Source organism: Pempheris klunzingeri, chromosome 10, assembly GCF_042242105.1.
Source record: "Pempheris klunzingeri isolate RE-2024b chromosome 10, fPemKlu1.hap1, whole genome shotgun sequence".
NCBI classification, from domain to species: domain Eukaryota; kingdom Metazoa; phylum Chordata; class Actinopteri; order Acropomatiformes; family Pempheridae; genus Pempheris; species Pempheris klunzingeri.
Window position 1 is genome coordinate 16,423,600 of NC_092021.1, and position 13,815 is coordinate 16,437,414.

The following is a 13,815-nucleotide window of genomic DNA, read 5'->3' on the forward strand; positions in this document are numbered from 1 at the left end:
TGTGCACGATGAGAAACGTAAGATGTTGGAGGATGGAGGACAGTGTTGTGAGTCTTTGTGACTGTCCTTTCTATGTGCTTGTAAACAAATACATATTGTACGCTGCTGTTTATTAGTCCTTCAAGTTTACTTTAGTCTACTACATGTCTGTGTGTAAGTGTTTTCTGACGTGTCGCAAATACTCCTCCTCCTCATGAACCAGTGAAACCTTTTATTCTCTTGTGCTGTTAATGTCCAGTTGTATTTTGTAAATCTAGACACTGTATGCACTAAATGTAAACTACGAAAATGTAGAAGGCCGGGTTTGCTAGCAGACTGTTTTCAAGTTTTTGCTTTTGGATCGATTTATATTTATTTTGTTATATACTTTGCGTTTTGAAATACCATCATATCAATATATCCTTGAATTCCTTATCTATTTATGTACTAATTCCCTCTTATTCTCTATTTGTTAAGTCCTCTATAGATGTTAAATATGATGTGAAATTATACATGAAGATCCAGTAAATTCCTATAACGTGAAAAACCTGCAAAATGCACATTTCTGTTGTCTGTTTATGGGATGGGACCGTTTGTAAATGAATGTGACTGATGGGAATGAGAGCTTTAAAGTGACTGATAAAGGGCAATACAAGTACATCTCTTCAAAACCAAATGCAACAGCACTTTCTGACAGAATGTCAATACTGTATTTATATAAGAAATTATTTATCTATATTTATTTTGTGGAATAAAATGACTGTGTGCTACAGAATGCCCTGTAGTCTAACAGAGACTTACAGTATTTTGTCTCTTAGTGTCAGTGTATTGCTTACATTGTAACTGCAAATTTTAGTAATCTTGTCATTTATATTAATGTTTGTATGAATCATAAATTAAGAAATTTTCGTAATCTCATAATAATATCCAATATATCCAATTCTGTCATAAACCTGAGGAATACGATGAAACTTAATACTTAAACACAATTTTATTATGTATATCTTTCAATGTTATCTCAACGTAATAAATTTCTATCAGCTCTCTTTTTTGTCTCGTCATTGTCACACATACACTTGGACCCTAATACTGCGTGTCACAAAGGAAAAATGGGTGAAAATGTATAATAACGACACAAAAACAAGCTTAACTAATACATGTCTCATGATTTAATCCTGAATTCATGCAGAATGTGTCGTTAGTTCCTTCCATTAGAAAACGGTCAAGTTACTATCAGTTTAAGTGTTCAATTACCAGTTAACAGATGATTGTCGATTCACAGTTACGTAATACAACAATTAGCTGTATATGCCGTCAAAATAGTTGGAATTCAGTTATGCAGAGATCCACGTATTTGATCAGCCTTTGAAATAATACCTGAAATAGCACCTGCTCATACTCCCTTTTAGTGAATGTGTATTAAATAATAATTTCCTCATTTAATAATTGCTAAAGGGGACACAAGGCAACTGGTAAATAATAGTGATCTCATGTAATATACTGATAAATTCATGATGAACCAACACTTCATATGTTTTATACACACTAAATCACTTCATTTGAGGGACTTTGGTTATTTCTGTTAGCTTAAACAGGTCCGTTCATTCTCCCATGACATGCGAAGTGGCAACTGCTAGAAACGTTTGGTTTTAGTTCACCATTCTCTCCCACGTTACACTTGGCTTCTACCACCTAGTTCCTAAATGTGACATTGATAGAAAGCAATATGTTGATGTTTGCATAATTGAACAGCCTCTCATTTGTATGAGTTTTCAGAGAAGATGATCAAATGTGTGGGTGTGAAATTCCCTCTCTATGTAACTGACTGATGTATGAAGTAACTGAGAGCTAACATTCTGTAAATGATAATGTGATAACTCATACACCACAGTGACTTTATCATTCGTAATTCATCCTGATACATTAATTTATGCATGAAACCATCATGCTGCATGCAACAGTTGTGCATTAAGCATGTTTTTGAGAGCGTTGGCGTCAATGTTCCACGATCACTAACCGCAAATCCTGTCACTGTTCCCAAGACACAAAGAGGATTGTTATTATATATCAGACGAACTGTCAAATGATTAGGTAGGTGCACATGTGATAAGTTAAAAACTTCCAGTGTTAAATTTATCAGAGATTTGACCTGCAAATAGACTGATGTGGGCAGAGGTTCTTGTAATTAACAGATGGTTTGATGTGCTGTGGATGACAGCTTAGAGAGGAGGCACATCCCAAAGCATGTCAAGCTGCTGGCTCATGTGAATTATTGTTTTGTCTCAGTGCCAGGAGGAGCTCACGAGCGTCGACCCAGCCCTTGTTTCCAGCAAGTCCGAGTTGATTGACGTGATTTCCTTTTCTTTCATTTAGCATAACCCCTCCTTGGTGTGCTGTCACTGAGAAATCTGTCTCCTGTGAACAGCTGACAGGTGACACACATCATCCTGTTATCTGGTACAAATCCCACAGCGCATGCCTCCGTGGAGACTGACGTGTTTATTGATTTCTGTTCTGCCTCCATAAACAGAGGGATTAAGGGAGCATGACAGAGAAACCGGCGGTGCACGCTGTCAAATTATGTTTTTTGGCCAAAATTGAATACTGATATATAACAATAATACTGGATGAAGACAATCAACAGCCTTTATATTCTAATTTACCATTCAACTACTGTTTGGGCAAAATGTTCTTTGAAGCTACTATTGATTAAAATGATCATATTTTAACAAGTGGCATAAAGTTCGTATGTAGACGTGCATGGATCCTTGCCAAAGAGTGATCAATTGTCAAACCAATATTTCAAAATGGATTGAACTGTTTAAAGAGGGAACTCATAGGTTGTACACATTTCTTTATTGAAAACTAAATATGACTTTTATCTGAATAATAAGAAAATTGAGGCTATCTACAGAAGTAATTATCTAAAGGAGCAGTTCAGATCAATAATGTGCTTCTAACATATTCTTACAAATTTACGTGAGAAGGAAGATGAAAATGCCAAAAAGTGAAATGTGACGATACATGAGTAATGATGTGAATGCTTGATTTAAAAAATAATAATAATAATCACACAGCATTTATGATTGAGACACATTTCAAACATACTGTAACTTTCTGCATTTTGACAAAATCTCCTTCAACCACTGAAGGCCAACAGAGCTTCTTAAGAAGGGAATTTAATAGCATGACCAAGAAAAAGGCTCGTACAGATCGTGAAACATATAATAACACAGAGTCGGTGTGAGTCAGCGTTGCATTATTTAGGGAGCTGTTGGCGTCGCTCCGGTTGAGTTTACTCTCTTCTGCCTCGGCCGGTCTTCAGCCAGGTCACAAACTCCTTAGCTGCCTGGTCCTGCAGGTAGGAGCTCACATCACTGGTGTAGGTGCCGTCTGCATGGCGTCTAAATAGATTCCTGTGGAAACAGAAACTTTTAGATAATACAGTCACAATAACTATATATATATATATATATATATACAGCTGTGTATAAAACATGATATTGGGATGAGCTTCATTTTGACTTTTTAAAATCACAACAACAGTTCTGATCTAATATCATAGGTACACGGCAGTCTAATGCGTTAATGCAATTAAAGCCAGACTTTTTCTCAGTATATTACAGACTTGCCTACTACGTAATGTAATTCATAATTCAGTAAGAAAAGGGCGCACTCACCCGTTCCTTTTTGAGTTCTTTAGCCACTGGACAAAGTCTTGCGCTCTTCTAGTCTCCAGGTATTTACTGTAGTCGTTGGAAAATGTTCCCTCTGAATGTCTCTTCATGTTTGAGAGCTCAACAGGCTCAGTCAGCATGGAGTTTTCAGTCAATAGCCTAAAAACGACGGAGATTATTAAACTCAAGGTGACACAATCTCATCTCTCCCTGTCTCATCCAGCTCCATCATTCTCGTCCACCAATCACTACTCATGCGTTTCATAATCAGCAATCATTTCTGTAAATTTCATTCATGGAATGAGCCTTGCTTGCAAACCTGAATGTTCAAATGATTAAATTACACAATGCAATACTCAAATTTAGTTTTGCATCAAAAGCACTTCAGTTCCTATGAAGCAAGAGGAGACACCACATTATAACTGAAACATATAAACATAAAAATGCCAATAGATGAAAATAACACTACAAAGAGGGCATTAAATAAAAAACATTAAAAAAGATTAAAAAAAACAGACATGATGATAAATTACATTTCCTTTATTTGCGCTGTAGATCCTTTTGCCCAGATATCCTAATATCAGTAGCTGATACTCTGAGTGCAACACATGGAGCTGTCAATGGCAATGCAGTAATGCCTGTAAGAAGATGTTCATTTACTGTCTTCTTTTAGAAATGTTTTGCCCACTGGAGCCACTGGAGGAACAGTGGTTTCTATTCTGTGGCAACACTCAGAGACAGATTGGAAATATCAGAGACTTTTACTCATATTAAAACCAAGTTTTTTGCTTCAAAAGATTTTAGTATTTGAAGAAACTAAATGCACTCAGGATGGTGTCATTGAAAACTCAAATAGTAAGACCCTCTGAGTACCCCAGGGAAGGATCTTTACTTTCAGTGTGAATGAGACAAAGCTGAGAGTTGATCTTACATGGAGGTTCGGTCTGTGTCCTGGTCAGGCACCTGCCAGCTGCTTTGGATGATGATGAGGAGCAGGAGTCCAGCCAAAGAGTGAGCGCTTGTCATTGTTTTGAGCTTCTGAAACATGAGCAAAGAGGCAAAGAGAGAGGCAGCGTGAGAATAATCCACTGCAGAATAATAGAATAAAATCTCCTGCAGACAGTTTGGATGTTTGAAAGAAGGAAGGCACCAAAGCTCTCACCTGTGCTCCTTTGTGTCGAGCGTCTGAGAGAGAGATTGTAACGTGCGTTGCTTGGAGCTCTTCTTCTTTCTTGGCTTCTGGAGCTGCTTCATGGTTCCCCTCTTGGTCTGCTCAGTCTTATATAGTGGAGCTGAGGAGCACTCTCCCAGGTGACTCCCCCGTCACAGAAACCTCACCGTATCCTCTGTTACTCTAAACCCATTAGTCAGCTTCCGTCTCAGTTCACTGATTGTATTTGACTTTGCTTAAAAAAAAAAAAAAAAAAAATCCTGGGTGGTAAAAGCTGCTTCTTTCGGTGTTACCATCAAACATGACCTCTACCCTGACAAATAAATACTGACAAGTACTGACACCTGTGTGCGTTCAAATTACTGTCTGTGTTAAGAAACAAAAACTGTCTGTTGTTTTGAATATTTAAGTTTTAATCATGTCCGGAGCTACATCTTTTATCAATATTGTCCAGTATTCTGTCTCCATTACCTGCATGTGTAGAGAGCTTTATAAAGCTCATTGTGGCTTTACATGACCACTCATAGGACCATATTAAGTATGTTAGATGTTTCTGGAGACACAAAACATGCACAACTTAACTCTTTTTAACTGTAATGTATGTTTCTACAGTAAGGATATATGGAGAAAATAGTACAAATATTCAAAGTGCTGTATTTGAAAACATTTTTATTTCACTCATTTCATTAGAACAGGGCTGCAACACAAATGATAACACGCCACAACAGATCAGTGCAGTGAAGCCACTGTATATCATATTCTCATAAAAAATAAAAAAGTTTTCAACCATAAAAGCATGCAATGACTTTTGGTATATTTTAAATGTCACAGATACTGACAAAGGTTGCATAATTCTGCATAAAATACAAATGCTCATTTGTACGAGCAATCAACCAGCCATTGCACATAAAACAGACGTACAGACTTCAACCTCACACTTAGCAGTAAGATAAAAAAAAGAAAAATATACTAATTAGGAGAAAATAAAATATGTGGTAATGTTCACTATAAATGCCGTCACATTCTTCACATTTATTTGGGATTAACAAGGCATTTCTGCAGAAAGTGACTCATCAGGGTGTATGTATGCTGGAGGGCGGATCCTCTGAGTGCGTGGTCCCGGTCAGTGTACCACTGAAATTAAAATCAGATTAGTGCATAAACTATATATATATATATATATATGTATATATAAAAAAATCTGAATTCCATGTAACATAATCAGATTACACACATTTTAAAATGTGAATATTTTTAGACTGTGCATAATAATCTGTGGCAGTTTTTTTTTTTTTTTTTTCCATTTGAAACTTTCATTAAATCACCACCATCAAGGCCAATATTAGTCCCACTTCCCTGAGCCAATATTTACCATTGCCTCAAAGTCCACTTGCTCGTCCACCAGAGCTTTGGAGATCTGTGCTGCCTGCTGGAAATGGACATTGTCTACAGGAAAAACAGGGCTTTCACTACGTGACTTCCCATCAAAGCTCAAGTTTCCGTTAAAGCGAACGGAGTCCATTTGTTCAAGGCTTTACTGTGTTACCTGGTGAGAAACATGGCTACCGCATGCTCAAGAACTGAAAAGAAGTGTATTTAGATGGGGTGACTGAACGTACCATCTGCTGTGCCGTGAACCAAGAGATAGTCGACTGTTTTGAAGTTCTTGGCTCTGGCTGTCACTGTGGAATTCTGTTAAATAAAAGAGAAACAATAATAATGTCTCGAATCAGAAATGTACAACAGTTTGAAAAGATTATTGTGGATGGAGATGACTTATAATAACATGTACTTTGTAGGAATCTGAGTTGTCTGTGGGCTTGCCCATGTAGCGTTCAGTGTACACTGCGTCTGCAAAAGAAAGCTCAGTTAATATCTGTACAGTATATATTACACAAACACTACAATAAATCACGCTGTCATAGAGAGTTGATATTAATTAGACAGAGATCTGAATCTTTAAAGGCGAACTCCGCCAATTTTACACACCAGAGCCTGTTTACAGGTCTTGGGAAGCATTACTGCGCATGAGAAAAAAGTTGAATAAAACCTTTTTGCGGCTATAGACGTAGCTGTGCCAGGTCTGGTGACGTGATATGAAGTGTTACAGGAGTAAATTAGAGGAAGAACAAAGTGGAAATCACGTCAAAGAGAGAATATAGTAATGGATACAGTGGATATGTGGGCTGGATACTAATGTATATCTGTACACTAACCATAATATTCCCACTTGGCTACTGGAGCAACTGCTATTCCACACTTGAGGAGTCCAGTTCCAGCACCCAAGGCCATTGAGCTGATGTAACCACCATATGACTGGAGATCAGAATTTATCAGATTTAGCGAAAGCATGAAATAAAAAGACTGTTGTTATCATTATAAGAAATACAGAGAGCAACAAGAGGGAGGACAGCTTACCCAGCCCCATATTCCTATTCTGTCTTTGTCGATAAAACCCATATCGATGAACTTCCTATGACACAGAAATGGGAAAAAAAAACACTGGAAAATGATTTGGGGATCCACTAAACCTGACACTACTATCATGACTACTACTATCATTAACACTGCTTGTCGTGCGTTAGGGTGCTGCGAGGTGACTGAATGATCAACACATTTTACCTCACAGCTGTTATCTGGTCTTCCACCTCAAACGTCCCAAGGCGCCTGTAGATTGCGTGCAGTATTTGGTCACCTTGGTAACCGCTTCCTCTTCCATCAAAGCTGGCGATGATGATCCCATGTGAACTGGAGAGGTACGTGCCCCAGTTCAGCTTGAAACGATAGTCCACCCGCTGACTACAGGGCCCGCCATACCTGCGCAGGTCAGCAGAATCCCACGCCATTAAAACATGAACAATTGTTTACCTAATTACGGCGAGACGGGGCACCGTGGGGTGTTGCTTACTTACACGTCGATGAGAAGAGGATATTTTTTAGACTTCTTGAAATTTGGTGGTAACATCATTTGGTACCAAAGATCTGTTGGCAAAAAACATGCAAAAAAAAGGAAAGAAAGTAAAAAAAAAAAAGACAAATTTAAATATAGTTATTATTGTATTACATCTATGCATGCAATATCAGATAAATATTATTATTTCTGTTTTAAGATGTCCTACAGTAAGATGATTCCATACATCAAGACTAATCCACCCATTACATTCAATGTTGGAGGTCGCTTTTTAAGAGAACCTCAGCTCATTTGAAGCCCTCCACATGATACAATGTATGTGCTGTAAATTTCAGGTCCCCCTCCACTCAAAAATGTGTTTGGCTCATTGCTGCTTCACGTGGATGTTTGAGCTTCTCTGCTCAGAATGACACGTGTGGCGAGTTTGACATGAGGACGTTATTTTCACATTCATCTGCTGAAGGGGTGAAGCGTGTCTGCGTTTATCTCGACTCTGCAAGCAGGATTTTGCGACATTACCACCACTTTCGAAGTCAAAATTTGATCCAATATGCAACTTACAAGAGTGTAATGTGACACAGATTTATACAGTACAGTATTTTTTTATGTCTTCAAACATTTCTCACCAAGTCCAGCAACCTTTAAGGTGCCATACTGCATTGTTGGCATTTGGAATTCTGACAGAATATTTTCTATTTCCTTGTTGTCCTGAAGTACGGATAGCTCTGAAAAAAAGATAATAGAATGAATGAAAAATTATTATCAAACTGGAAACTACTGATACGCACAAAAAGCTAATATAAAAGTGAACATCAGAAATATTTCTACCTTTACATCAATAAATCGTAAACACCATTTAAGAACTGGAACTGTTCTGGCCCGGTGATAACACCATGTGATCATCACCAGCAGGGATCTGGTGAGCCAAGGCTTTTTTCACAGTCTGCTTACACTGTGTGTGTCTGCATGTTCAAGTCAGTCCATATAGTAATGTACATGTGCTTACAAAGGGTGACAAACGCTTAAAAAATGACAGGGATGTAAATGCAAATGTCTGCAATGCAAAACGTCAAATAGTCAGCTGATAGGACATTTCTTCAGTGTCCTCCATCTATCAGCCACACGACACCACTACAAAGAAACACCTCGAATGATTTGTAAATCTGCATTTTCACAGATTTATTAATTACACTTTATGAGAGAGAGCAAAAAACTTTGAGATAAAGCCAAAGAGATTCAGGAGGTTTTGTTAAAGAGCAGAAACTACTGGGTGATTAGAACGGGACCCCAAAAACACCTGACTAGTGAGAATCAGTAAGGGAAGCAGAGAGCGGATAAAATATCACCATAACATATTATGGCCTTTACTTTTGTATAACTGACACTGAGGTTTGCATCAGTCATGAAAAACAGAGCGTGTGTGTAATTATTAACAATCTCTGGTGCTCAATCAATCATGTGTTACAAATGACAGTAAGCACAGAACTGAGTTATTTAATGAAAATAATGACATACGTGTGTAAATAACGATAAAATGACACCTGCGCATATTTGTATGGCACACGAAATGAGACGATAGTATGAATTAACTGTAAAATGATGCAATTGTAATAAAACATTCATCATAGGGCTTGGGGTCGCTGCATGAAGTATACGGACCTGCACCTGAGCCCCTGTTGTCCATGAGTGTGTAGAGGGGCAACCCAGGTCCTGGTAGGAACAAAAATAGAAAATACACAAATAGTTGATTAAACATCAAGTCGTCTGTTCCACTTAAGAGTCATAACTCAGATTATTGCTCACAGATGCTTCCCGTCACAGATAATCCCAACACATCCACCGTGGGTGACTTATTGCTTAAAAGAGTAAATGCGGATGGGTAACTGACCGTAGCAGTCCATTCGGTAGTAAGAGGCGTCAAAGCTGAAGTAAGCTGAGTTGTACTGACATCTGTCCTCGTGCAGGCCGCAGGTGAGGCACTCAGGGGCAGAGTGGCTGCTTCCAATCATGACTCTAAACAAACAGGTAGCAGCTCACGTCAGATGTGTCATTCAATTCATGCTACTGTTGTAATATGTTGGAATGATACGTTTATTGTTTATAGCATCCCAGTTAGCTTCGGCTAATGTATTTTACATGATGGATTTTAACTGGCACAAAAGAAAAACTAAAATGTGAAATAAAATTTTAAAAAATCTGCAGGAAAAAAAAGAAGATAAAATAAATGTGTTTAACCATCAGACCAATGAGAAGAGCTCCTTACTTGTACAGATTTCTCTTCACCGGTATTCCTTGGTACTCATTACTCACATAATATCTGCAGAAAGGATTTAACACAACTCAGACATACATTCTTTAAGACTTATGTTATTTTCCCCAGAAATGTATGGTACCATCACTCACATGGCGCCTTTTGTTAGTTTGGATATGTAGATGACTTCCCACTTCCCAGAGGTAATAGGTGTTGCTTTGCCCTTAACAAAATGCCCTTAGTGAATATACAACACAACATCTGACACCAAAGACGTGATGAAAGCTTCTGTGCGGTTTATTTTGCATGAATATGATTTTAAAAAATACTTACATCTTTCACATAATGAATATGTTTGTAGCCCTGAGTGTCACTCATCACTTTGTAGAAACTAAGTTTATCTTCAGCGAAGAAAAGAGGTAAGGGCACGTACTGAAAAAAGGTGATATTTTAGAGTCATACACCAAATCAAACAATTGAACAATCAATGGTGGCAACTTATGGAAACTTACATGGCCGACCCAGCCTGTCTTGCTTGTTTGCTCAAATTTCTACAGAAAGTAGAGACGTTTATTGGAGTTAATCAGTAATTACTCACATGGCCGTGAAGTCAATCCATTGGCCATGATACTTGAGATTATCTCATTTGAAACCATTCATGATTTCCTGACTGGACAGGTAACCAGAGGAGTGACAGCTACCTGTTTTTCTTTCCAGTTGCTTCCATCAAAGTCATAGATCTGCACAAGCACGTAATTCTGTTTTCTTGTGAGCCACTGCACAGCGACGCGTTCGTCTGTAACCCAGGTCACTGAGCACAAAATGTGATCACTGAGCAGAGGCAGCAGAAAGTGACAGGATTTTCACATGAGACAGAACATGTGGATATTGTATTTGTTTTCAGTGCAGATTTAAGCGATGCGACAAAACTAAAGAATATACAGACCCAGAAGCGACAGAAGCGGGAGGAAACACCTGCGTGCGGTGGGACGGGTTTCTGGTATCAACCACAAACAGCTTCACCTTGGTAAGGGCAGATCCAGCCTGCACCAAACACAGGAAAGTGTAACATTCTCGATTTGTGATTTCATATCATGAGAGCGTGGGGAAGATGAATTACGGACAATCTCCATGTTTGAGGAGAGCACCTTTGGGTACGGAACGGCCACCGTTTCCGGATACTGCTCCGATCCATACCAAGAGAACTCCACTTTGTGAACGTCTGTGTCGTTAAACTCTGCATAAGCCAAGAGTTTTCCAGTTGACGACCACCACATGGCTCCGTTCGATCCGAACACTTCCTCTGAAATTGTTGGAGAGAAAAAAAACGTCTGTAACCAACGTAGAGACACAGATGCACACCTCTAGGAGAGTGAACGCTACTTACCCTCATACACCCAGTCAGGGACACCATTAAGGATCTCATTCTTTTTCCCATTGTGGGTCACTTGTACTGCTTCAGCAGTGACATCGGATTTGATGAAAATATTGAACTCTGAGACGTAGGCCTGTGGAATGAATTGTAATAACAGTTTTTCATGTGAATTACAAATATAATAAAAGGTAAATAGTTACATTTATCTAGAGCTTTACAAGGCTCATTTACTCTCTCACACACACACACACTCACACACCAATAGCAGCAAACTACCTGCTTTAAGATAAAATCCCCCTGATGCACAAATCCATGATTCTGATTCGTGACTCTACTCTACATACTCTATAACAGTCTCCCAGGACCCGATATATTATTTATGCAACGAGCCTCATGTGGCCTCACATGCTGATGTGAAGCTGAATGGCATTAATATTGTTCACTTCAACTGAAGGTGAGGACGAAGGTACATTACTAACATGTATGTAAACTTACACATTTGTTTCCTGTCGGGGCCCAAGAAAAATACTGCACAACGGTTGGAAGAGTCACAGGCGTAACAAATGTTCTAGAGAGAAATATGAAAATGATTCATGGAGACGCCAAACAAATCACTGCCAGTTAGACTGACGTATCTGTAAATATGATGATAAATGAAGTAATGTGTCGTTTCTGAATCACATAATTATAATTATATGATTTAAAATATGATTATCACTGTAAAAACTGAGCTTGAAATGCTGCAGTTTATGAATGATGCTATCACAATAAAACACGGCAACTTACGAACTCTCCCTGCCATAGATGGAGTAGGAGGCTGTGTATGAATGTCTCCACTGCTGTTGGATTGAAAGCACAAAACTTTCAGATTTTTGTCATCAGTTTGTTATTTCTATGATCAGACTTGAGGTGACATTTACAGCGAACCACTCGAAATGTTTAACTATTGTAAAAACAGACGCTCAAAGCTGAACATTCACTTCACTTCAGAGTTTCTCACCTTTGTGTAATTGCTTTCAAAAGCGACGTACTTATAATCACCTGACAGCATGTAATATGAGGCATCCACTTGAGCCTGCAATGAAAATGTTACTGTAAATGGAATTATTATTGAGCACTGACAAAATTGTGTTTGGTATTATAAAATGTTCCTATTTAAAAAAAAAAAAATATGTATGATAATTACAAAGGTTGAATTGCTCAAATAGAGCGACTCCTCTTTTGTTTCAGCGTTGTGCAGGATGACATTCCCTTCTCTGGTTTTGTGCAGATACTCATTATCTGCAGATATAGAAGACCATAAATACACGTGTGAGACATTTGTACAAAACTCAAAGATTCACATATTATCTTGCCCAGAAGACCAACCAGCATAAAGCAGGTGATCTGACAGCCTGGTGTACCTGATATCCAATACAAGTTGTAGGCTTTCCACCTGATGGTGTCATTGAAGTAATCTTCCAGGGTGAATGGCCTTTTGGAGCCGTCAGACTCTGAAATGATGCACATGATGCATTAGACCAGCCGAGCTTGTTGCCTGTAACAATATCATAAATCTAAAATGTTGGCGTTAACTCAGAGGCAAAGAATTAAAAGATCCTTGTGTGCGTCACGCGGTGGCGCTATTTGAATGGTCCACATGAGGGGTAATTTATAAATCCCGTCATCCTCACCTGGTCACTCTCAGATTTATTAATGAAAGTCAAACAGTTGGACTGAAGGGATGCAACACACTCGGGCTTGAAATCAATCAATCAAGCGCACTTTCACACCGGACTCCAGCAGGCAGCGCAGACACCCAGAGGCAGACATGCAGAGACGGGCCTGAGCTTTAACTTACTGCTGAAATAAACCGCTGGGATTGTTATTAACGTGATGACGACAGCCACCCCCAGCACCCCCCACAGCACCTTGCTGCAGCCCTGCGAAAGGTGACACAAAAGTTGCAAAAACATCCTCTGAAAACTCGCAACACAAGCTGAACGCTGCAGGTTCTCCTTTTGTTGTCTGTGCGTTTTATCCAAAAACGGCGAGCTTCTCTCTGTCCGCAGTGAGTAACCCTGCTTTTCTACAAACGCAATTTTCTTTGTACTGTAGAGTTTCACCATTGAAGCCGAGGGGAAATTAATTACTGACCATGATGCAGAAGAAGTCTCCGTGCAGCTCTCAGCCTTTAATAATCCTTGAAGGTCGGTGATGTGGAATTTAAAGTGACTTCTTGCTTAACATACTCTCATTATAGTAAGAAAAAAAACCACCCACCTCGTTAACAAGGGCTTTAAACTCAATATGGCAACATAAGAAAACTGAGCTCCGTCCTACTTTAGTTGAAGCGGGCTTCTCACACTTCCCGCTGCATTCCTGTAGGAGTCCGACTCCAGACAGAGATGCCTCCCTGGAGTCAGCAGCCTGCATAACTTTTCGAGAGCGCACAATTTGCGCGTTTTAAGG

At 38.9% G+C, this 13,815-nt stretch overlaps 2 protein-coding genes across 2 annotated transcripts; both read right to left on the minus strand.

Annotated features, from left to right (window-relative positions):
• Positions 1 to 3,222: 3,222 nt before the first annotated feature.
• On the minus strand, positions 3,223 to 4,874 carry gcgb (glucagon b). The gene is made up of 4 exons (XM_070838463.1): positions 4,819 to 4,874; positions 4,588 to 4,694; positions 3,660 to 3,815; positions 3,223 to 3,395 (listed from the first exon to the last, which is right to left on the minus strand). The coding sequence occupies exons 2-4, from the start codon at positions 4,680 to 4,682 to the stop codon at positions 3,275 to 3,277; spliced, it is 372 nt and encodes a 123-aa protein (XP_070694564.1). The 5' UTR covers positions 4,683 to 4,694; positions 4,819 to 4,874; the 3' UTR covers positions 3,223 to 3,274.
• Positions 4,875 to 5,810: 936 nt separating this feature from the next.
• Positions 5,811 to 13,779, minus strand: fap (fibroblast activation protein, alpha). The gene is made up of 26 exons (XM_070838370.1): positions 13,687 to 13,779; positions 13,205 to 13,286; positions 12,768 to 12,857; positions 12,551 to 12,645; positions 12,365 to 12,439; positions 12,151 to 12,203; positions 11,860 to 11,932; positions 11,377 to 11,497; positions 11,138 to 11,292; positions 10,936 to 11,033; positions 10,691 to 10,820; positions 10,502 to 10,540; positions 10,323 to 10,421; positions 10,142 to 10,212; positions 10,002 to 10,055; positions 9,627 to 9,751; positions 9,398 to 9,448; positions 8,365 to 8,463; positions 7,740 to 7,809; positions 7,450 to 7,644; positions 7,246 to 7,300; positions 7,044 to 7,143; positions 6,620 to 6,678; positions 6,447 to 6,519; positions 6,200 to 6,273; positions 5,811 to 5,961 (listed from the first exon to the last, which is right to left on the minus strand). Exons 1-26 carry the CDS (start codon positions 13,777 to 13,779, stop codon positions 5,860 to 5,862), a joined length of 2,331 nt encoding a protein of 776 aa, XP_070694471.1. The 3' UTR covers positions 5,811 to 5,859.
• Between the last annotated feature and the right edge of the window lie 36 nt (positions 13,780 to 13,815).